This window comes from Rissa tridactyla, chromosome 1 (genome assembly GCF_028500815.1).
Source record: "Rissa tridactyla isolate bRisTri1 chromosome 1, bRisTri1.patW.cur.20221130, whole genome shotgun sequence".
Taxonomy (NCBI): domain Eukaryota; kingdom Metazoa; phylum Chordata; class Aves; order Charadriiformes; family Laridae; genus Rissa; species Rissa tridactyla.
This window is the reverse complement of record NC_071466.1, coordinates 113,497,401-113,521,369: the sequence shown is the minus strand read 5'-3', so window position 1 is coordinate 113,521,369 and position 23,969 is coordinate 113,497,401. Positions and strand designations below refer to the sequence as shown.

The 23,969-nt window shown below is 42.0% G+C and overlaps 1 protein-coding gene across 5 annotated transcripts in view; it reads left to right on the top strand.

Moving 5' to 3' along the window:
* Positions 1–23,969, top strand: part of ROBO1 (roundabout guidance receptor 1) — a 740,348-nt gene that overhangs the window by 422,353 nt on the left and 294,026 nt on the right. For 2 of the 5 annotated variants that reach the window (XM_054202509.1, XM_054202519.1), the window contains exon 1: positions 2,725–3,546. The exons of 1 other annotated variant lie outside the window; for it this stretch is intronic. In XM_054202509.1, coding sequence (XP_054058484.1) covers positions 3,492–3,546 — 55 coding nt within the window. In that variant the 5' untranslated portion in view covers positions 2,725–3,491. Of the gene's footprint in view, positions 1–2,724; positions 3,547–23,969 lie in introns of those variants that run through there. 2 more of the 5 variants (XM_054202498.1, XM_054202492.1) reach the window with 1 other exon arrangement.

Sequence of the window (23,969 nt, the reverse complement as noted above, 5' to 3'; positions counted from 1 at the left end):
TGCCAGTTACAAAGCAAATGGATTAATTTATGTTGCCAGATAATACATATATCACAGAAACGCATTAAAAATGTTTTTACAATTAAAGATTACAGGGAATATTGACAGCTTCATATAAAAAGTGATACATAAAAATGACACTTTACAAGTAAATAAATACATAAAATATACGTGTGCATGTACATTCACAGAATATAAAAACCCATTTATTCCCCATAGAGTGACCTACTTGTAGATTTGTGGTTTTGCTTTCTTAACAGAAGCAATCAATTAAAATACGTAATTCAGTACAATGTAAGTGAGTCTGTCAAGTATTGATACTACAGAAGGAGTAAAAAACATGCCTTCAAAATGCTATCAGTGGTGGTGGTGTGTTTTCTTTCCTTCCAGGAGACCATTTAGTCTAGGCATTAAAAAAAAAAAAAAAAAGGAACAGGTTACCTAAGGAGGATATGAAATCCCAGTCATTAGAAATGTATAGTAATGGGCTTAAAAAATACTTGCTGGTGGGACTCTACTTATATTTGACCCTATCTCAGAACAGGGAGGTGAAATAAATGAAGTCTGGAGGCTCATTTTCAGCCCTGCATGTAACTCCTGTTTACTTAATTAAAACAGAACAACCCCAAACCTAATTATTGAAATCTCAAAGTTCGCACTAGGGCTCAATATTATCTAGGACCTCTTCACTGTTTTCATGGTGTGTTGTAATTCTGGAGGAGCTAATACATTTTTCTTTCATAAAGTGCACAACGATGGCCTAAGTTATGGCTGAATAGAAAGAGAAATGGTTGGCCAGGTGCAGCTTGAAGAAATCTGCTCATATCCAAAAGTATTCACTGTTACCGATTCCATAGTTATGCTTGTTTTCTAAATGTGTTCGAAGTAGGACACTAATTCCTTTTTCTCTCTGAAAATTAATGTTTGATTAGTGTTAAGACACTAGCTTATTCTTCTGACTTTTGATTGTTCTCATGCTTGGTCTATTCTCGTCAGTTTTAGTGGAAAATCTTGCCAGTTTGGCTGCTGCTGATATAGTCTCTTACAAACCAGGAACTTTCTTTTCCAATGATGTAAACCAGTTTTGCTTTACATTATTGAAAATTTGTCTTTGCAGATGTTGCATAGAAGTGGACTAAGATAGGTCCAGTGCAGCCCACAGGACTTTGCTGCTGTTGGACTTTTAGTCGGTTTGCCATGCGCCGCCCTGAGGGAGGCAAAATGGGGAAAACGTGGTGGCATGCCAGCAGGAGCGCGGTTGGATTGATGGTGGCTGAGAGCATCCAAACCTCTTTGGCTGATAAAAAGGGGGGCGCATGTAAATCCTGTGACAGCAAGTAAACGAAAGGTTCTTTCTCTGTCGTTTTATTATCCTGCTTCAAGAAAAGGCTTGCTTGCAATGAGGTTAATATATTCAATGTGCTTCTTGGAAGCGAAATTTCTTTTTTACCTCTCATTCAATGCTCATAACTTAATGGATCAAACCTAGGAATAGTGAGAGCGTTGCTGTGAGGTGGTAGCGCTGCTCTATGTCTCACTTATTGGGCAGCAGTCTTTCTTCCGAGTCCACCTTCCCTTTTCACCTGCAGTGTTAGAGCTTTCTTGCCCCACCGCTGCCTCTCCTGGCAGGGGACACAGCTAACACAACTGCGTGGAGTTGTACCACGTTGTTACTCGTGTCCCTCTGCATAGTAATTGTCCCTACGTCCAGCCACAGGAGCGAGGATTTGAGGACCCTTGTCTCAGAGGTTTGGTCCATCCCTGGAGCACGGCCAGGCTGCAGGGACTTGGGATCACCGAGCAAACACCGGTCTCCTCGCTCCACCAGGATCGCCAGGCGATGCTGTGCCTGCCCGCGGTGCCTCCGGCGAGTGCCATTGTTGGCTATAGCAGAGGAAGGGCAAACAACTGGGCACGCTGTGCGGGGAAGGGCGGGCTGCTGCCCTGCCAGCCCCGGGCCCATGGTGGCAAGCCGGTGGCAAGTGGCAGGGAACAGCCCGGTGAGGGTGAGCCGAGGGGTCAGTAACCTCTAGGGAGGCCTCAACACGCGTCAGGCGATGATTTTCCACTTGGGGCCGGGGATGCCGGACCCCCCAGCTGTTTTTTTTCCCCGTTGGTTTAGTTGTTTTCGGAGGAGGGTGCTGCACTTTTCCTGTGACTGATGCTACCCCCGGCTCAGACCGGGGTCTCTTGCCATTTCCCCGGCCTCAGACCGGTGCGGCGGGAAGCTCTGCTCGCACCCAGGGCACGGTCGGGGCAGGCAGCCGGCCCGCGCGTTACCTTCGGCGTGGGGAAGAGGCGGGAGGCGGCGCCGGCTCCGCGCAGGGCGGAGCGGGGCGGGCGGGATCCGCCGGGCCGGGCCAGGCCGGGCGTGCGGGGGCCGTGTAGGTGCGGCTCCTTTAAGGTGTCCTGAGGCGGCACCAGACCTGCCGCGGCGGCGGCAGCAGCAGCAGCGCGGGGAGGCGGCGGCGGCCGGGAGAGGGAAGGAAGGGGAAACCCACGGCGGCCGCCAGCGGCTCGACGTGACACCAGAAAGTTCAGGCGCGGCGGGCTCGGCCCCGCCTGACTGGTGCACCCCTGCCCCGGCGGCGGGGGAAGGCGAGGAGCCGCTCCTCCTTCTCCTCCTCCTCCCGCTGCACCGAGGGCGGGCGGGTGGGGTGGGTGGCTGACTGGCTGGCTGGGGGCGTTGGCCCGGGGAAGTTTTGCTCGCCCTCTCTCCCTCTCCTTTCTTTCTCTCTTTCTTCCTTCGCCCCTCCTGTGCCCTCCTCCGGCGCTGGGGAGGGAGCGAGTCCGGGATTCCCGCGTGTAAGGGGGGCGGCGGCGATGCTGGGCAGGGCGAGGGGCTGCCGCCGGGGCTCCCCTGCCCGCCGCCCCGCCTGACTGCGGCCGGGCTCCGCCGCGGCCCCCGACGCGCCCGCCTCCTTCCCCCGTGATGGGAGCGGGGGCTGCCGCCGCTCCGCCACCGCCGCGCTCTGCCCGCCGCTCGCCCGCCCCGGCAGCCCAGTGACTTGGCGGGGCACCTCCGCGGAGAGCGCTGCCCTGCCCGCCTCTCGCCTTCGCCCGGGGCGGTCGGTGGCCCGTCCGTCCCCGTCGCCGGCTGCTTTCCCGTTACTGGCTCGTCCCCCGGCACCCAAAGCAAAAGTCTCGGGCCGGAGCAGCAACTTGTGATCGGGAGGCGGCGGACCTGGGCTGCGGGAACTCGAGGATCTTTTGTTTTCTCCTGTCGCTTTGGATGGTCCTGGGAAGTGTCAAGGCGCTGCTTGGGAAAGCCCGGGCCGGGTGAGCGGAGGCCGGCCGGCCGGAGCTGGCGCGCTGCTGGAGCCCGGCCGATCTGACAGCGCCCTCCCCGCGGGGGGCTCGCCCCGGGAGTCCGGCGGGATTAGGCAACCTCGCCGACGTTAAGCTTCTGTGGAATTACAACTGGGGGCTCCTCGTTTCTTCCCCCCCCGCTCTTCTGGCATGAGACTGCTTGCAGGCGCCACCCGAGGACAATGATCGCGGAGTTTGCTCACTTTTACCTCTTCGGATTCATATGTCTCACCTCAGGTAACCACCGCGCGTAGGCGACTCAGGCGCGGGGCCGCGGCGCTGGCCGCCCTCCCGCCCCGGTTTGGCTGGGGGTGGGGGGGGTGATGCTGTAGCCGGCCTCTCCCGCCTCCCGTCCCCCATCCTTGATTCCGCCGGGCGGGCGCCCAGACCGTGTTTGCCCCGGGCGCGGCGTGGGGAGCTGCCGCCGGCCGCGGCCCCTCCGTGGGGCAGGGGCTGCCCGGGGCTGGGCGCGGGGCGGTGCGCGGCGCCGGCTGCGGCCCTAGGGCCGCGGACGGCCGCGGCGCCCCCCTTCCCCCGCCGTCAGCAGTGGCGGCGGGCTCCTGGGGGTCGTTCGGCGTAACCGCGGCGGGCAACGAGCCCCGGCGGCGAGGGGGCGGCGGGAAGTGACCCCGTCCTTCCTCCCGCGGGAGGTGGGCTGTGCCTTCCGCTCAGCCGGGGCTCCTTGCGGGTACCGCGCACCCTTCCCCCGGGCGGTCCGTTAACGGCCAGTCCCCGTGTCGTCGTCCCCCCACGCCCTAACCGCCGGGGCCGCGGGGGGGCAGCCCCGGGCCGCGGGCCCACGCGTGGGGAGCGCGGCGGCCGGGGGGATGGCGGGGTGGGGGAGGAGGGGGGACACTTGGGGACAGGTTTTGCTTCACCTCGGCGGTTAGAGTCTACCCACGTGTGTGAAGTGGAGCGCCAGCGCGATAAACGGGAGCGGGGAAGATGGGCGAGGAGATAAGGGTGGGGAATCAGTGGTCATTAGTCGCCGCTTGCGCGGGGCTTACGCGTGTCGGGGCGCCTTGTCGTGCCTGTAGAATTAAGGGTCGGGTCGTACTAACAGAGGGTGTTGCGGACAGCAGGTTTTGCCTTATCAAACGGCCCGTGGGCCCGGGGGGTGCGGTGAAGGGCAGGGGGGGGACCCTGACTTCGGAGCGGCTGCGCGTCCCGGCGCTCGGCGGTGGCCGGCCCCTGGCAGCCCGCACCCCCCGAGGGGGGTTTAAGTGGGGGCCGGGGTGGTCGTGAAGGTGCTTGGTTGGGGTTTTGGTGGTTGTTTCTGCGTAAGCTTCCTGTTGGTCTTAGGAGGCCGGATCTGTCTGCCCGCAGTATTCCTTCCCGGTCTCCACAACGCCTTTTGTCATGCATCAAGCTACGAGTAAATTCAGTAAAATCTCGTGTTATAGTTCGGGTTAGCTTGGGCGCTAACTCTTCTACCCTAATTGATTTTTATAAGTTTGCTGAGGACCCCTTTGAGTCATTAAAGTTATGGTAGCATGAGACACCTGGTCAGTAAATGAATGAATGAAGTTTTTGAAAGACTTAAGTACACAGCCTGAAGCTTTAAGTCTTAATTATGTCACCAAATGCAATAACTTATGTCTGTTTCTAGATTATATCATAAATTTAGCTATTACCTTTTTGCTGTTAGGTATTAGGTTTGCTTCTTGTGGCTTTGAATGTGGAAAGCTTTGCATCTCTTTCAAAAGAGAGTAACTCTAACCCTGTTCACTTTTGACCGTGTCAGTCATGCCATCTTTAATTTGCTTTTCTTTGTGCTGCATTCCTTATCTAATGGAAGAAACAATTCGAATAAGGAAGAGCCTTTTCACCAATTTGCTCTTTGTAAATCTTTCATGCTGATTGTAAGATGGATGTAAGGGGTTTTGGTTTTTTTCTTTCTATTCTTTTTTCCTCAGGATGGGGATGTTCTCTTTAATAATACTGATTCCAGCTTTGTTGGACAGGAAAAAAAAAGACATGAATTTTTATGGAGGTTTTTAATTTTGCTTTACAAGCAACAGATAACAAAGTAGAGACAGTAACAGTATCAGTAACAAAGATAGAGACAACCACCAGAGAATAACTTTGTTTCGACACTAGAGTGGTTTCTTTTCCCCCTCAGCTAGAGTGTGGTCAAATAGTGGGTCTTGTGTCCAGAACAATGGAGATGCCAGAAACCTTTGGCAGGATGAAGTTTGAGGGCAGATGGCTGCAGTGCAGAAGGAAGGACAGGAGTCATCTACAGCAATTTCCACACTGAAATCCTTTGAGTTCTACTGACAGCTGATCTGCTTGCGAGTTGATTGATTCTTTCCTCCCTTTTCCACTGAAGGGTTTCACTTCCCTCGCTTACACCCAATACTAAATCAACGGTTTGTGTGGCCATGCTCTAAATGGGATGTTAGAAACTCCTACTGAGAGGTGGGAAATAACTGGGGGATGGTGAGGAAGAAAATCTTAGTAATAGAAAGGTAAGTGGGTTAGTGTTTGTGAAAACAGTAATTGGTAAACCACTTAGAATTTAAAAACCCTAATTTTTACCCTGGTGTTGCCTCTATGCAATCCTCTGAAGTACCTTCTTTCATCTAAGCCTGTGGTTAATAAATGTTGAATGAATTTAAATTTGAATAGTTTTGAACATTGGAATACAGCAGCTTTCCTCCCCTGTTCTCCCAGTGTAATTTTGGTTCTTCTTTGCATAAAAATTGCTTTAAGGGGTACTTCTCTGGTATCCTTGTTTTCTTCAATATTTACCTGCATTCTGCCCCTTTTTTCCATTTTGAGGCACTCTTTCCTTCATAATCCATAGAATTTTAATCTCTCCACCCATCAAGAAACAGCATCATCGAATTAATATGTTTGGAAAAGAAAAGCTTTCAGTTATCTGGAGATACTGAGTGCTTTTGTTGGGAATAACAGTGTCAAGGCTCTGGTTTCCCACATGTGTGTTCGCTGCTCTAGCAATTCTCAAGGTTAAATATGTTAGTTTGATTTTTCTGCTCCCTCCACAGAAATCTTTACATTTCTACGAGGCATTTCATTGCATAGCTGATTCCCACCTGCTCAACATGTTTTTGGCCTCTCCTGTCCGTGATATCCTGTACTAATTACTGTACTTCACATGGGATTGGTAGCTCAGGAGGGCTTTTCATGCTGTATGAAACAGGCAGCTCTGACAGCAGCAAGGGAGGCATGGTTTCCAGTGATAGTTCTAGCCAGCGGAGGGCAAAATTGTCTCTTGTATCCCTTCATGGGAGAATTATCTTCTGATGGTTAATAGTTTAAGGGGTGCCCGTGTAATATCCCTGAAGTACTTTCCAGTTGGCTAGCCTGTCTGTTGGAGTAAATAAATCAGCAATTTCTTCGATACGTTTTTTGTTTGTTTCTTAAGTTTCTACTTAGAGGGAAGTTTCCCTTCATGTAGTGGTATTAGAGTATTTCAGGAAAAGTTTCTGCTCTTTTTCCATGTTTGCTGTCTAATAGTAATAAGAGAGACTTAAAAAATATTACACAGGAAATTCAAAGGATTATGAGTGCCTAAGTGCATGATCAGTGAAGTAAATAAGTCACCCAAGAAAGCATAAACCCCAGGTGTTTTTCACCTACCCCTAATGCATTGTGTGCTGTTCTAAGTAACTTTACTTTAAGAACATTTAAGAAAGATCTGAGTCAGCTACTTACAGTTGAAGAAGCTGGCCATGCTTGCATTGTGTTTGAGGACTTCAGACTAGAAAAGAAATAACAACATGCTATGAAATGGAGACTATTCCATCACAAGGTAGAAATTATCAAAGTATCCAAGTTTTTGACTGATTCAAAACCAGTTATCCTTGTGAGTACTGATAGTATCTGTGTAGATCAAATTCTTTTTTAATTTGCACAGTGTGTTTTTTGCTACCTTTAGACTAGAAAGAAACACTTTCTCATATAGTTTAGCAATAAATTTGGATACCTGTGTAAAACAGAAGAGCATTCAAGCTGACTTCTTTGCTCACTGCAATTGGTGTTGGTTCTCAAATGTTTTCTGGCTTCTGTGTCAGGTAGTCCCATAGCATTGTCCTGAAGCAACACGGTATTTTCATGAGCAGGGATCATCTGTAAAGTTCAGGGTACTGAACTTTGGAGGATTATTGTGTACTGTTCATAAGATTTTCATTAGAAAATGTGAATTTATGTGAAGGATACTCCTGATCTCCTGCCCAGCGTCTAGAGGGTAAAGGTTCTGATTGGATCTACAAAGATAGGTGGACCATTACAAATATTACCAGAAACTAGTGACGACTAGATAACAACTTTGTTTAATGTCAGATATTAATATGTGATATCTGTGCCAAATTATATTTTAATATGAACCGTTTTGGAAATGATGGCCAAAGAGGTCCAATTGGGGATCAAAACTGATTTTGTTTTCGTAAGAAGTAAAGAGTGAAAATATTTAGACATTCAAGATGGCGAAATCTACTGCTGTACTTAAGAATCTGAGAACCTATCCCCTTGCTCTCAAGGGGATACTGGTTTTGGTTTGGCACTTAATTTTCCGACATAACTGGAAGAGTTTTGTTTCACAATCCTGAACAAGTGTAATATTATGTCTCATTAGGGGATTGCTTCGTCTAATTAATTTAATAATATGCTGGGGCTAGCAAGTCCAGTCACTTGCTCAGCTTCTACAATTTATTATTTTTGTCATTATTAAATGTGTTGCGTGTATAACGGTCGCTTGGCTTGGTGTTGCGGTAGCTGATTTAGATTCTTCTTCAAAATATTTCTCTTTCATAGTGAAGATCAGCATTGTCAATGTGTAAGTTATTGTTGCACATTTGTCGGGGAGTTTTGTGTACTTGAATGGCTAGGAATGAGCCGTTTTCAGTTGTAATATTTTGAGGTTATTTTGCGGTCAAGTTAGTAGGAACCTTGCTCTTTCCAAGCAAACTAGAGGGCACTTAGGAATTTTATATGCTGAGGTCTTGACACATTTTATTTGTGTATTCTGCTATATAATCTCATTCAGTGGTGATAACCTTCCTTAACTTTTCACCTGAATGCCTCTTCATAAAATTGTAAAGTAAATAGTGAAATAACTGAAGTAGTGATTGAGGTGTATTTTAAGTCCAATAAATTCTGTAAACAGGGGAAATAAGAGTATTTCCCTGTCAGTGACTAGAAGCTTGACCAAGAAGGTGAGAGTAGAGCTTCAAAGAAATACTCTTTGTAAATACCTTGAAAGTTAGAGGTGCTTTTAAGGGCAGATAATTTATGAGTTTGTACCTTCTCTTCACCCCCGCTTTAGGATTACTACATAGGTCCCAATACCACTGTTTGACTATAATAGTATGTTTCACACATGTGCTGGTGCGTCTTGTCCGATTATTGCATCAGCCTTAAATCAGCGCTAAACTGGTGTGGGTAGAAGGGCATTGTATGTGAAGAAAGAAAATGTCTTAGGAGAACAAATATTTTGGTCTGCAGACAAGGGCCATAGATGGCAGCCAGTTGCGTTGAACTCGTGCAGTTGAGACTTGGTGCCATAGAAAATCTCAACAGGTGAAAACGAGGAGCAGCTGGGAAGCGGATAATGACTTCAGTTTTCAGTCAGATGCGGAGAGTTCTGTTATACTGTTGTTGTAGTACATTTTTGGGGTTTTGTTTTTTTTAAAGAGCTAAGTTAATAATCAGGAATACTGCAAGACTTAGGCCAGGTACTGGAAGTTACCTTTCCCTCAAGATGATGGTAACCTTTTTTTTTTTTTTTGAAATAAGATGGTGGTGAATTTAATTCTGGATGCCAGAATTTCTTAGTTGATAAATGATATAATTAGAAAAATTGTGCCTTTACCTGGATTTACCCACAAAAATGATAAGATACGGTTCTGGAACATTTGTTAAGAGGTATGAGGGTAGGCCTCTTGGACTAGGAATGTGTATGTTTAGTTGGTGTTAAAGCAACACCACAAAGTTAGCCAGAGGGAGAGGTAGGCAAGTATTTATTCTCATTTGACTTTCCTGGAGTATCCATTTCAGGTATAAGTAGTAGGCGAAATGTCCTACACTTCAATAAAACAATGAATAGAGGCTTAAGGAAAGTATATTTTATTTCTTTACGTGTCTTTTGAAAATAAAGTGAGGGACCTATATTTAGTGGGAAAGTGAAGGAGTATATGAACAGCTAATGAGGTTAAACACTGTCAAATATTGAGAACTATTGTAGGGTTCTCAGAGACTGATCACAGAATCACAGAATGGTTTGGGTTAGAAAGGACCTTAAAGACCATCTAGTTCCAACCCCCCTGCCCTGGGCAGGGACACCTCCCACTAGACCAGGCTGCTCAAAGCCCCATCCAGCCTGGCCTTGAACACCTCCAGGGATGGGGCATCCACAGCTTCTCTGGGCAACCTGTTCCAGTGCCTCACCACCCTCACAGTAAAGAATTTCTTCCTAATATCTAATCTAAATTTCCCCTCTTTCAGTTTAAAACCATTACCCCTTGTCCTATTGCTCCACTCCCTGATAAAGAGTCCCTCCCCATCCTTCCTGTAGGCCCCCTTTAGGTACTGGAAGGCTGCTATAATATTTGTAGGTATTTTCCATGCCTCTCTTGTTCTGAAGTTCACGGAAGTCTCTGACCAATATGTATGTGTATGTCTCTGTATGACTGATTAAAACAAAATAGATAAATTGACAATAATATGGTTTGTGAATGGTGGCAGGCCAGTCTTTTAATTTAGAGCCTACTTGTAGTCTGAGAAGCTGCAGCTAAGGGGAAGATGCAGAATGCTGTGGTCACGGGTGAGAACAGAGAAGTCGTTTCTCCTTTGCTGAGGACAGAACAGTTTATTGAATGGTACATCCTTAAGGTGCCTTTACTCTGTGCTGATAAGGGGAATAGAAAACCTTTTGCCTTCACTTTTTTTAGTAGGAAGTAATGTTGATTGTGTTTTCCAGAAACAGAAACTTGGAAAATTAGGAAGGAGGATCTACTGTTAATCAGCAGAGAATGCGCTCATAGATCTAAATAAAGGATCCGCATGTGTTTAAAAGTGTGAAAAGCAGCTTTACATCTTTGTGAAAACTGCATTTCAGGTTCTCAAGCTTACTCATGGTTGCTTTCAGTGCCATTATCCAAAGAACAGAACTTGAGCACTTTTCCGTCTAGCTTTTGGTGAAATCAGGCCGATGTGTTGCTGCAGAAGTGAAGGCCCTGATAGCGTAACTTGGGTGTGCACTTTGCCCTCTGGTGTAGGTGCTCAATACATGGATTTTGATAACAGCAATAGCATGTTTTTATGTTGTCTTCAACCTCATTTTGAACATATTTGGGTTTTATCTTAAGGGTTTGGGTTTGTGTTCGTTTTTTTTTTTTTTATTAAAGATAAACTTTATACAGCTAGTGTGTAAAAACATCAGTTTTTTTGTAAAGACGTCTTGAGTATCTCAGTCAGAATGCTGACATATATAGAATGCTTGTATTAGCATATATATTTTCACAAAATAGTAAATACGTTGCTGAAGATTTCTCTCTTACTCGTCTTTCAAAGAAATTCCATAACAAACAATTGGATTCTGTATCTAAACAGGAGGAGAATACCTCTATGGGTTTGCTGGCTGGTGGTAGAGGTAGATTCCACAATGTATTCCCACGCATCTCTTGTTTTCTCCCACCAGACTTTACGGTCTGTCGTGGTTTAACCCCATCCAGCAACTAGAGCCACCAGCTGCTCGCTCACTTTCCTGAGTAGGGTGGGGAGAAAAAGGAGGGAAAAACACTTGTGGGTTGAGATAAAGACAGCTTAATAGCACAACGGAAGAGAAAATAATAATAATGGTAAAAAGGATATACAAAATAAAGTGAGGCAATGTAATTGCTCTCACCACCTGCTGATCGGTGTCCTAGCTCATACCAAGCAGCTATGATGGATTCCTGGCCCCATTTATGTACTGAGCATCACCTCTATGGTATGGAATACGCCTTTGGCCAGCTTGTCCTGTCTGTGCTCCTTCTCAGCTTCTATGGGAGGCCGAAAAAGTCCTTGACTTAATATAAGCATTACTTGGCAACAACTGAAACAATATTTGTTATCAACATTATTTTCATACTAAATCCAAAGCGCAGCAGCTACTATGAAGAAAATTAACTCTATCCCAACTGAAACCAGGACACACTGTTAGAGGGGCTTAGGGCTTTCAGTACTATGTCAAATGTTTATATTTATTTACATTTAAGTAAATCGCTGTAAGTTAAATAAATTAAGCATGTGGTTTAAATATAACTTACTATAAATTCAGCTTAGACTAAAATGGCTAGTTGAATATAATATTGAAATGCTATGAATATTTTTTTTAATCAGAAAACAAGCATGCTTTCTGGACTGCTGCAGTCCTGAAACACATATACTTTCTTTGAAGAAATGCATAGTCAGATATGCGAAATTATTCAAGCTGTCCTTTTCTGTTGGCAAGTATTTGCTCAATATGATGTTGCATTACCTTAAGTCTAATGTTAATATGGGGAATGATTAAAATAATACAAACATCCCTTACTGTAGATTAAAGATCTATAAAGCTGACAAGCCCGTGCTGAGCTCTGGATTTAAAATCTTAACATTTTATTTCTTTATCTTGCATAGTGAATTAGCAGTTGGATAAGCTGAATTTTGGAACAACCTATCTAATCAGTCACGTAGCGCAGGATATAGCGAGGGTTGGTTTCCAACCAATGAAATCTGAAGTCATCCGTGACAGCCATGTGAGAGAGCTGTATAGTCAGTATACTTTTGATGTTACTCAGTGTTGTAGTCTTTGTCTCCTGCTCCTTTAACTGTCCTGTACATAAATCAGAATTGTGTTTTCTTTAGTACTTTTAAACTGCTTCATGTTAGCATTGCATTAAAACTTGCTTGGCTAGCATTTTTGTATGTTCTGAAATTTGCATATCCCAAGGCAAGGTATTTATTTTGCATTCTGGGTTAGTTATATTGCCTCTTATCTAATTGCTTAACTGCCTTTACATTGAAGATGAGACATAAAGCAGTTCATGGTTTTAAATTCATGTATAGAAGACTTTAATTTTACTGCTTGCTTCTACAGTAGCATAATGGACATTAACAGTTTCTCATCAAAATTCGGATGTAATATATGGCCAAGGATATAATGTAGGCCTAAAGATGTGCACGGGATGAACTTCCCTTTGTTTTGGAAGTAGGTAAAGGGGAAAAGAAATGGGGTTTTGATAGCGACCAGATGGACATGCTTTGAAGAGTGGCTTGATTTTCAGTAAACAGTAGACATCAAGATTTTTGTAATCCAGGACGTTGTGAGTTGTTGAAGTTGGGAACCTATAGCCGAAATTTGGAGCCACTTAAGATCAGTAGTGCCTTTTGAAACTCTTAATTCAAACACTAGAATCAAATTCTATAAAGTGTTTGACTTCTCTTCAGTTGCGACTGTTTATAGGTTGCCGTGGGTACTTAGCCCATCTGAAAATTGAGAGTGTGGTGAACGTTTCTTTAAGAGCCAAGTAACTGAAAAAAGCTGTATACCTTTGAATTTGCATCTATAGCTCTGTGTAGGGTGAGAAGCCAATCAAAAAATGTGTGTGAGTATGTATTCTTTTAGAATCTTCACGGCTTGTCACTTTTGTAACACATGTTACTAACATTGTTCAAAATCAGACTTTTCAACCTACACATCTCCTCTAGGCCAAGTAAGCCCAGGCATGTAAGCCCAAGATAAGGATAGCAGCCCCCAAATCCAAAAATAAGTTATGGCTGTATTTATGTGGTGAATGCATAATACAGGGTTATAAAATACAGATTTTTGGATCAAATGTTCAGCAATGTCAGTACTCCTTTTCATCTTTTTCTTCTATCAAAACCTCTTGGCACCTGGTATTAAATGCGGCGCTTGCTCTAACTTTGAGGTGGGAGATCTCTCGGATGCTAGGCAGGTTCAGAAGTGGGATTTGAAAATTCTGAGTGTTTCCCCCCTCACCTCCCACTCACAACACAACTCTTTCAGTGCAACTTTCTGGTTTTGGAATATAGCTGGTGCCCTAGGTGCAGCAGCTGACAGATACTTCACAATCAAAGTGTTTAATGGTAGGAGGTGATAAAGGGGAAAAAAAATTAAAAGAAAGTAGTGTGAGGAAACAAGGAGAAAAGAAAACAAGTTAAGGGTAGTAACAAATTATTTTACTTTTTGCTGCCCAAACTAGGAGTTGTCACTGGAGAGAATAGAGTTTGGGACTATGATGCTGTAGCAGCAGAATGTAGGAGAAAGGATGTGTATAACAAAAAAGTTTAACGAAAAGTTGACTGGAGTGGAACTTGCACTGTGCCAGGGCTCAGGCATAAAAGTGATTGGCAGGAGGCCCCACGAAAGGAGTAAAATCCTGTCTCCACCAACGTGGAAAATTATGGTTTCAACTGCAAAAGGAGGTAAAGCTCAGAAGGAATTAGCATATCGCTAGCACTGAGAGGCATCTGGAACTGAATGGCTGGGTTAAATCATTCAGCAGTGATTAATGAGACCTATTACTTAGGTTATACAGTCCTTAAAAATTAAAAGGAATAACTTAAAACTAGATGCAAAACAGAAAGAAGGAATCATTGCTGCTGTTTACCTCTTGAATACAGAAGGTGGAAGAAACTCTTCCCTACCTTTTGATACAAGGAAAAATCTGCTAAGTGCTGCTGTTAAGTTTATAAACTAAGAAATTAACTTTTGAACAATTGTTCTGGCGAACATTTTGTGACTTTTAAAATGTGTGCAACAATCAGAACTTTGAGATGTAAGGGAGTGTGCAGGATGGAATTTTGCTGCTGGTGAGTACTTTGCTTCTTAGAGAACTCCAGAAAATCATTATTTCTGTTTTCTCTTTTGCTCATGAGTGTTCATCTGAGTTGCCTGTAGGGAAAGCAAAATATTGTAACATATAAAATGAATAAGATTAGAGACATACAGAGTACTTATTTTAAGTTTTCTCGAGCATGATTCTGGCAGTTACTGAACTGAATGGTAATGTAGCTTGGTATCATATCAGGAATAATGTTCGAAATGTTCCAAGGCTGTCATTCCGTAGGAGGATTGTAGTACTGATATAAATACACTTCTGTTTACTTCCAAGTTTTTAGTGGAGGGAATAGAGAAACCAGTGAAGTGTGTGTTCAAGTGTTAATGTTTTTAGAACTGTAAAAAGAAGCAAACAGTGGCATCATTTATGATGCTATTGCTTAAAATGTTTGACCTTTCTGCAGCAAATTCATAGGGGTAGAAAATAAAAGGAAGCTAGGCCCTTCTAGAATAAGATATTATCCCTCTGGGGCTTATCGCTGCAATTACTAAAATAGAATTCAGCTTTAATCTCTACCAGCTAGGGGCTGAGGTTCCCTAGACTGCATTGCTGAAAAATCTCTGCTTGCAACATTTTTGGCTTCTGGATTGCCAGTTTTCCCACTTGTTTAATGTCTGTCTTGGTTTTCTTTAATTTTGGTGGTTTTGTGTTGTTTTTTTTTTTTTTTTTTCAAGGCGGGGGGCAGGCGGGTAGGGGTGTATGTCTTGTGTCCAGCAGAAAGCAAGGAAGTAAAACTTTTTAAAGCTAAATGATTGCTGCTTTCCCAGTCATACATTTATGTGGTAGCCATTACCATAATGTGGAATGAGACTTTAATTCCCTCCCACTCACCCCCTCGAGACTCCATATCAGGTTGGGATTTTTTTTTTTTCCTTGCCTTTGCTGGGACAGCCAAGCTAAGAAGTTTGGCAGATTTAGGTTGACCCAGTGCCTTAATGTTGTGACCAGAAGAAGAGAAAGTTATTTATACAGGCAGCTCTTGGATTTTTTTTTTATTTTTTTTCTCTGACTGAAAGAATTATTGATACTGTAGCCATTTGATTTTGACTGATAACTGTGATTTTTTTTTTTTTTGGGGGGGGATCATTATTTAAATGTCAGTGAAATCAGTTGTTATTATTCAAAAAATATCGGCTTAATGTCTGCACTCAGATTATCATGCCTTCAGGATTGATATTTCTGTATTTGACAGGAATTTACTTTTATTTTCCGTCAATTTACAGAAAGACCTTCACATTTTGTTTGCCTATTACCTTATTGCAGGAAGGAAAGCAACAACCTCACCTCTAAAAATTCACGGTGACCTACAGTCCAGTAACAATTAGAATTAAACAGAGTTAGTCATTTAACTTGGTCATTTCATCACAATTCCTGCAGGCTTGCAGCTGGTGATTTTGAATCTCATAAAATGAAATTTTATTTTACTCACCTTACACAGGTCAAGTAAAAAGCCACATCAAGTTAATGAATCCTTTTCTTTGCAATGAACTGAACGTGGCATTTGTTTTTGTTCTAGCAGTCATGAAATCACAGGGTGTTGGCGACAAGTCCATTATTGGCTCTGTGCACTGTGTTTCTGAGGGCTTTTACTCCACCCAATGCATTATGTGTGCAGACTGTAAAGTACTTGTTAAAACTTGTTTTAAAATGAGGATTCATTTTTTTTAAAAGCAGTAATAAAGAGAAAATAAAAATAGCTCCCTGTTCTTTATTAGCATAAACGAAGGAGAAACAGCAACTCATTCCTTTTGGCCTGAGGAAGAAAATCAAAACCTGGATGAATCCTCAGCCCCTTAAAGTCAAAGGAAGTTTAACTACTGATTTCAATTTTTACCTTGTATTGCAAAGGCTCAAGTTGTGTGTCGCTTTTCCACTATGTGATATTACATAGAAAAGCTTAATAGTGGGGAAAAAAGAGATTATTAATAATGTCACTTCTAAACTTAAAGTGAGGAAAGCTTCAAGGCTAATGAAATTCCGCAATTTCAAATCTGCTTTTGTCATTGATTGCAAGGCTGGAATTATTGCATGTTGTGTTGGTGCTGTTGGTGTCTGTCTTGTAGTAGTCAGTCATTCCCCTGCTTCCTCAACACCCAAACTGGTTTTGATTTAGCTTCACATTTTTATCTGCTTTCCTTGATTTTGTTTGTTTGTGGCTTTGAATTTTCCTGTACTGTATAATATCCTTCTATTTTCTGTGGCATTGAGACGGGATTGTGAGAGAAGTATAATACATAAATCTAAGAGTTTGTTTTTCATAGTTATGATTATTTTTTTTAGATAATAAAAAGACTCAACTATTGCTGTTGCTCAGGTTCAAAAATGGATACAGTCTGGTTCCTACTAGCGTAATATCTGAAGGGAGCCATAATATATGATAAACAAAATGTTAAGCACGGATCACTTGTTTAAAGAAAGAATGGTGTCAGACATTTAAAATGATAACAAGCTCATCAGCTTTTAGAACAAGGTTTTTCCAAATCTCTACTTAATCTCGTTTTTTTTTACCCCCCAAAGTTTTAAATTACAGAAAAAACAAAGCCAGACTTTCCTCTGTGACTAGTCTTTTTTCCTAAAAGTATCAGGTGCCTGATCAATAGCATGTGCTGGGAAGCATGAATTTCATCTCTGAGGAGATTTTAAATACACTTATTTTCAACTTTCATGAACTACAAGTTGTATGTCTTGTTTTGTTTTCCTTTTCAACTGGGCAATGCTAGGTAAGGTTTTGGTATTTCGCTACTGATTTAAGATGCAGATACATACGTATTTTTCTTCAGGCTTTTAAGGGCTCAAGTTTAAGTAGTAGATCATTATTCTACGCATCAAAAGTGAAGGGTGATTAACTCTGTCTGGGTGCATGCAGTGTAATTTTAGAGGCTACAAATGTTGTTACAAGTCAGGTTAAGGTTTAAAGGTGAAAGTTTGGCTGAATGAGTTTTACAGCTTTAAGTTAATGTACGCAAACAAAGAAACTCTTGTTTTCTACCCATTTATGTCTAGTGAGCAAGTAGCTCGTGTAGTACAGAAAAGAAAATGTGAAGATTGTGCAGTTTGCCATAAAGTTCAAACTACATACTTCTTATTGCAATTTAGAAGTCCCATTAAATAAACTGAATCTAATACAACTTTTATTTAGGCTGTTCATCTTCTAAATGTAAAGCGAAAGGATAATGGCTTTAAACTTAGTGATAATGATAAACTAAATGATAATGGCTTTAAACTATTATAGCTTAACTTTTCACATTAATGTATTTTTGTAGATTTCCTCATATGTCATTAAATAATTTGAAGAACCTGTTGAGATAAAACCCTCATAAAACTCTCTTAGTGTGTTTAAGCTTTTCTTCTAGATAGTTCTAAAGTTGCATTGGTAACTTAGCTTTTCACTCAGTTCTGTGATTTACCGTATTCCCCAAAATTTAAATTCGTCAGTATGTGGGAAGAGAATGGGTGTTTTCTGAGTGACAGGTGGATTATACAGAAAGGCTGGAATTTCTTTTGAAGATATCGGCCTGATTCATGATGTTAGAATTGTAAGTAATGAGACAGGTAGGACCTGTCCTTGTCCCCTGTCTGTGTGTGGCCCCCCCCCGAGATTTCTTAAAGAGCAAAGCAATTTGGAAGCTTTCAGAACTGTACAGAAGTTTGGAATTTCTGTGATCGATTCCATTTACATCAGATAAAAGCTAAATGGTGTGGATTTTTATAGGGCTATTTACTAGTGTAAGAAGCTGCTCAGCTGTGTCTGAAAAAGTGATCCAGTCTGATAGCAACTCTGATTGAAAAAGCCAGTGCGTATAAATGGAATAAAACATAATAGAAGTGATTAATGGGAATATAAATAAACAGCTTTTGGTCTCGGTAAATGATACCTTTAAAGCACAGCAGCCTTGTTGAACGTAATTAAAGTTGTAAGAACTGGGGTAGGGTGAGTGGGTTCTATTCTCTGAGGTCATGATGGAAATACAGAGGTCAGGGTTTTGCACTTAGTCTTATGTAAACAATGTCATGCCCTGGTAAGTATAAGAACTGATTTAACAAGGTTAAGCTAATTTAAAAACAAAACAAAAAAAACCCCAAAAAACCCAAACAAACAAACAAAACCCAAAAAAACGAAAAAACAACCAAAAAACCCAAACAAAAACAAACCACAAAGGTGCGCTCATTTGATATCAAAATTTGAGTGCAGCCTCTATATCCTCATTTAACCAGTGAATGGGGAAAAGTGAGAAGTACAGACCTCTATTTACGCTTGCTTGGGGATGCCCATTAATACTGAGTGATTCTGTGGTGACACACTTTGTACAATAACATCTCTGTAACTTTCCCAGAGACTATTCTTTAAAATCTGCAGGTAGGCAATTATTTGCTTTTGCCTCCAGTTCAAAATGAGACTACTTAGAACTTTTATTTCTAGTTATGTCTATTGAATATTATTTTCTTTTGCTGCAGAGCTCATGTGCTTATCCTTCTTGCAGTCTTGAATGGTCCTGTGTATCTCCCCAGGTATATTAAATCTTTATTTAGTTCCAGTGGTTGTGGGGTTTAGTTGTGTTTTTTTTTTTTTCCCTTCATTAGTGGTTTGGATTATGTATTCAGACCTACATTTACGCATGGTAGAAAAGAAATTCAAGGGTGTGGAGGTATCCTAACAGTTCGCCCTTCTGAATTACACAAATTTTCTTTCTTTCTCCCTGCCTCATCTCTGACTCTTTTTGTGTCGAGCCCCCTTTCATTACAATACATCGCCAGTCAGAAGGAACCACCAGCTCCAGACGGAACACGCCTCTGACTGTTAAAAGAAGGATGGCTGGCAAAACCTAGAAGAATTCAATTGAAAAAAGGGAGTTCTGTAACTTAGTTTGGCAAGCACAGGCACCACTCCCTCCCAGAAGTTTCAAGGGCAATTGCTCAGCCTTTCACACGCTCTGTCTAGCCATCCTCCAGCTGCGAGCTGGCCAGTTAGAAATTACTGGTTGTATAAGCCCTCACTTTTTTATCACTGCAGCGTAAGGAAGGCTGCAAGGCCCTCAGAGAAGAGGAAGGCTGGTATTCAGCTTTAACGATTAACTGCGTGGAAGAACCATGCTGCAGTTCTTGGCTCCAGCGGGCTTTAGGCAGCTCTTCCTTAGTGTGAAATGCTGCTTTAATGTACCTTAGCTTTAACTGTTGTAAATGAGTGTAGTTCTAGTGAAGTCAATGAGCCGGTGTTAATTGACTTCACTTGAGAATCTGCCCAGGTAGATGAGCAACTGGCGAACTCAAAGGCAAGTGCTTATCCCACAAGAGAAGTTCAAATCAGTTTGGGGTTTTGTATTTGTTTTCTTCTCCCTGTCTTCTGAGGCAGAAGTTAACGTTCCTATGTCTTGATTGTGTTTATTGGAAGTAGAGTTTTATTCACAAATGAAAAGTTTGTAAACTGTTACTGTTTTGGAAATAAAGGGATAATAGGTACTTCAGCTTCTCATTCCAGATCCTCTCTTTACTAAAAAAATGAGTGGGTGATCTGAGCTCGGTTGAAGAATAGGTTAGATCACAAAACTGCCAGTCGTCATTCAGCATGACTGACATAATTAGCAGCTTCTAGGTGGAGGAGGCTGAAGATGGCTTTTAGTGGAGACTGCTAGTGCTTGCCTTGCCCCGTTCACAGAATGGAGGCATCACGTATCCCGGAGTTTCTGATTTGTTTAGTGAAAATGAAATAAACGCTGTATTTTGCCCTGAAACAGCTTGCTGTACTGTGTTATAGTTGCTGTTTACCTGACACTCTTACATAGCAGAAAGAACATGATACAGATTAGTTACACCTTTGGTGAGGCTCCTGAGGATGCATGCTCTCTCCGTTCAAAACTACTTTACCAAAGACAGACTTGGATCAGCCTGGTCCCTATAGATGCAAATACATGTTACAGAGGATTGCAAGACTGGTAACACTTAAAATTGTCTGTTGTTCAAAAAATAGTAGCCTTACAGGTCAAATGAAAATTGTGGCCCTTTTAGCAAGCTGGATGACAAAGCTGGTGACTTCAAAAACTGTATCAGTGACTAAGCCATTAGAGGTTCCTAATCTAATGGTATCAAGTAATGCTGTCTGTAAGTCCTCAGAGAGGACTGTGCACTACTTAAAAAAGATGTGCAAATAAGAGAAAAAAATATATTTCTATAGCATACTACACATGTATTTATTGGAAGAGTGTGCAGTAAATGAGGAAAGACAATGCCAGCTGGCTCTTCTGGTTTTGTTGTTGCCCGTAACAATTCAACACTACCTAGAGACATGAAGACTGGACCCTTCCAACTGATGGGATGATTTGGTTACCTAGATTTAATATTGTTCTAAGTGTTTGCAGGACTGGAGAAATTTATTTTGTTCAGTTTCAATTGCAGCTTTTTACTACCCAGTACTTTGGTTCCTCCTGCAAGAAGATGGATTGAAGTTTCTTACAGGAGGTGCTTTGCATACCGATTACTCTCCATTTACACCAGGTGCAGCCATGTAAAATGTTTACTCTTTAATGTGTATTTCCTGTTTTTGTGATCAAATAGCTCCAGGAATAAGGCAATGCTTTACTTTATAAACATTCATAAACGCATTATCAGGGAAGACTTGCAATAAGCAAAAGAATTACTGTATGCAGAATGCTACCCCATGTATCAGACCAAGAGTATGTGGAGCTTTGCTCCTTTCCCCCATCCGCAGTAACGTCAAATGGAGCGTTTAGCCTGGAATGTGTTCTGGATATTTCCAAATGGTATCAAGTATGATCACGGTGGGCTGTTTTTTTTCTGTGAATAGTTGATAGGCGGAAGGCATGGTTGTGTCCCGGTTCACTGTGTAAGAGTAGTTGCCCTTTGTAGCTGGGACTCATAAGATAATCTTTGAATCGTCAGGCGTTTCACCTGCTAGCTGTGTGACTTCAGGGGATGTAAAGAAAGACATAGCCAAATACAAAGAAAGATGCCTCAATATTTTATTTTTTTTAACAGATCCGTAATGTGCTTTGTATATGTAAGAAAACTGACGATCGTATGTGGTTTTGTGTTTAGGGTAACCTAAGCATGGTTTTTCCTCTGCGATTCCCAAGGGTTGCAAACAGAGATAAGTCGGGTCTCTAGCACATTTTTTTTGTGATGAGCACGTGTACCCCAGCACAGGTACCTATTTTGTTTGGCATCGCCTTCACAGGATGGGAATTCTCTTGCCTTCTAGACATCAGCTGGACAGCAGGAGTGGTCCGAAATTCTGTCCTGAGGTGCGTGCCTGTGGAGTAGGAAGTCATTTTTTAGTTACAGGTCAGTGGGGATTTGAAGGCACTTGTATGTCAGCAGCTTGAGAAGCAGCGTTTAACACGGCGAGCGTGGCAGTAAAGGTGATGGAGATGGCGGGTTAGAGACTTGTAGGTCCTCAGCGACATGTGATCTCTGCAAATTATTCAGAAACAGGCCTTGTGCACAGGACTTCCCCAGCGGTTCCTCAGCATGGATAGTGTTGTGGGAGATTGCAACAGAAAATGTCTTGGTTTGACTTGGTTGATTGTGTGGTTGCTCTGTCATCTAATGCTTTGCTTAGTTTTTTCTTTTTTCTGTCTTTTTTCTTTTTTCTTTTTTTTTTTTTTTGAACAGTCTATCCAGACATCTTGCTTGCCCTACCCTGCTTGTAGGGATTTATTTTAATTACAGCTTGAGTTAACTTTTCTTTGAACATGTTAAGGTATGTCTCTAAAATACATATGGATTTTTCTAAAGTCAGATATTATATAATGTATCTGGTATGTTTTGGAACGTGCATAGTTCCCTGACAACTGTTAAGCAAAATTATGCCTTTACATATATTGTAGTATAAGAAATTATTATTTTTCTTTTAAGTTATATACTGAGTTTTGTTGTTTGTTTCGTTTTTTTTAAATATGAAGTAATACCTTTGGGGATAAAGTAGGATCAGAAGTCATTTCTATTTAAGAAGTTAGCTTAAATATTGTCAATATTAATACTGCGATTTTGCTAATATTTGTACCTGGTGAAATGACTTGGCAGTCCTGAGGGCTAGTGGCCAATTTCAGGGCCGGTGTCAGGCAGGACTCTTTCCTCCTAAACTTTGTTTTCTGTGTCATTACAGACCAAGTCAGAATAGTAGAGGCCTATTTGTACCTGGGCGTGAATTAAACTAAAGGAAACGATGTTTCCACAGTTTGGTTGTGAGAAGTGTCAGAAGGTGTGCGCGCGGGCTGAAAGATCGCATGTAAAGCTTCTCAGTTTTCATGGATATGGCTCAGTTCCAGAGATTAAAATATCTGTCTTGTAAACATATAGACTTAAAAATATTAAGTGAGTGAGCCAAAATTCTGTGAAAAACATGAAAAGTAAATTTGGAATTTCTTTACGAATTGGAACCTGACTAGGGGATCAAAAATCTTTAAATAGTTTTTTTTGTGGAAACTGTGCATTTCAACAGCCATTCAGTTCATGTATTTGCCGCTTCTTGTTAGTGTGTTAATGTGCAGGATATCAGCAGGTCTGTAATGTAAGGATTTCGTACATTTTAATTAGCTGGAATCCAGAAAGATTAAGCAAGCAGGATTTTTCTTCACTTTTATTTCACACTGACTGAATAAAGATGCTTTTATGGGCTCTTTTGGTTTGACCTAGTGTAAATGGCCACCACAGCAAAGTCTTAACATAAGATTCAGGTTGGTTTTGCGTTGGGTTTTTTTTGTGTCTGTGCTTGGTTTTTTGGGGGGGTAGGGGGGCTGTTGTGTGTGTGTGTTTGTTTGTTTTTTGTTAAATGGAATTAAGAAATCACTAATTAGAACTCCATGAAAGCCACAGAAGAGGATCACAGCAACCAGCCATCAGAAGCAAGAGTCTGGGAAGTATTCAGCAGTTGAGCTAATTAATGCCTTAGCCTAATGTGTGAGGCTGTTGATACATTGGCCAGCTTTAATTATATGCATTCAATAAAAAGTAGATGCTACTCCAGCTGTATTTGTTTTTTAAGGCAATATTTCTAGCATGAAGAAAATTGATAGAGCTTCTAAAGAACAAGATTTATTAACATAACTACATATTGGCTTTTGAAATCATATTTTACCTTTTTGGGTGTAGTCTTGGAATAAGACTGCATTCAACAACATGAAGGGAAAATTACAGAGTGTATGCAATATTATCTTGCCATCATAAGGAAGTGGTTTTAGTCTCACAGTTGAAGGAATGTTATGTTAGGCATAAATATTTTATATATGAAGCACTAGTTCCGTTTGGCTTTGTGTGTATGTATGTACGTTGGAATCTGTGGCTCCTTAGTGTAAAAATAAATAAATTAATAGAATTGTTTATCTGTCCTCGCTGTATCTATCTCCTACCATAGATTATTGAGAAGTGTTGAATATTCACTTAATACACATCAGCAGGGAAGATTATATGGAAATCTACTGACATTTGATTGTTAAAATGTTGTAAGTATTCTTCCTGCGATAAGGTTCAGTTACTTCAAGGAGCAGTTGGGCATATGACTTGGATTTGTTTGTCCACGTTAGGAGTGCTAACATGATGTTAGGTTTAGAATAGGCAGAACTATTACTAACAACAAAAATTATTGGGGTTTTTTTATGTATCTGGTTTTGTTACTACCTTATTATTTTGGAATTGTACAGGAAGTGTCACACCTGCTTGAAATGTGTTAGTATTAATCATATAGCTTTTAGTATAATATTTGTGTTTGAAGTCTAGAGCATTACACATTTTCTCAACATAATTTAAAAAAAAAAAATCTTCAAGTTTAGAAGCAGCAGGAAGAAAAGAATTCTCTAG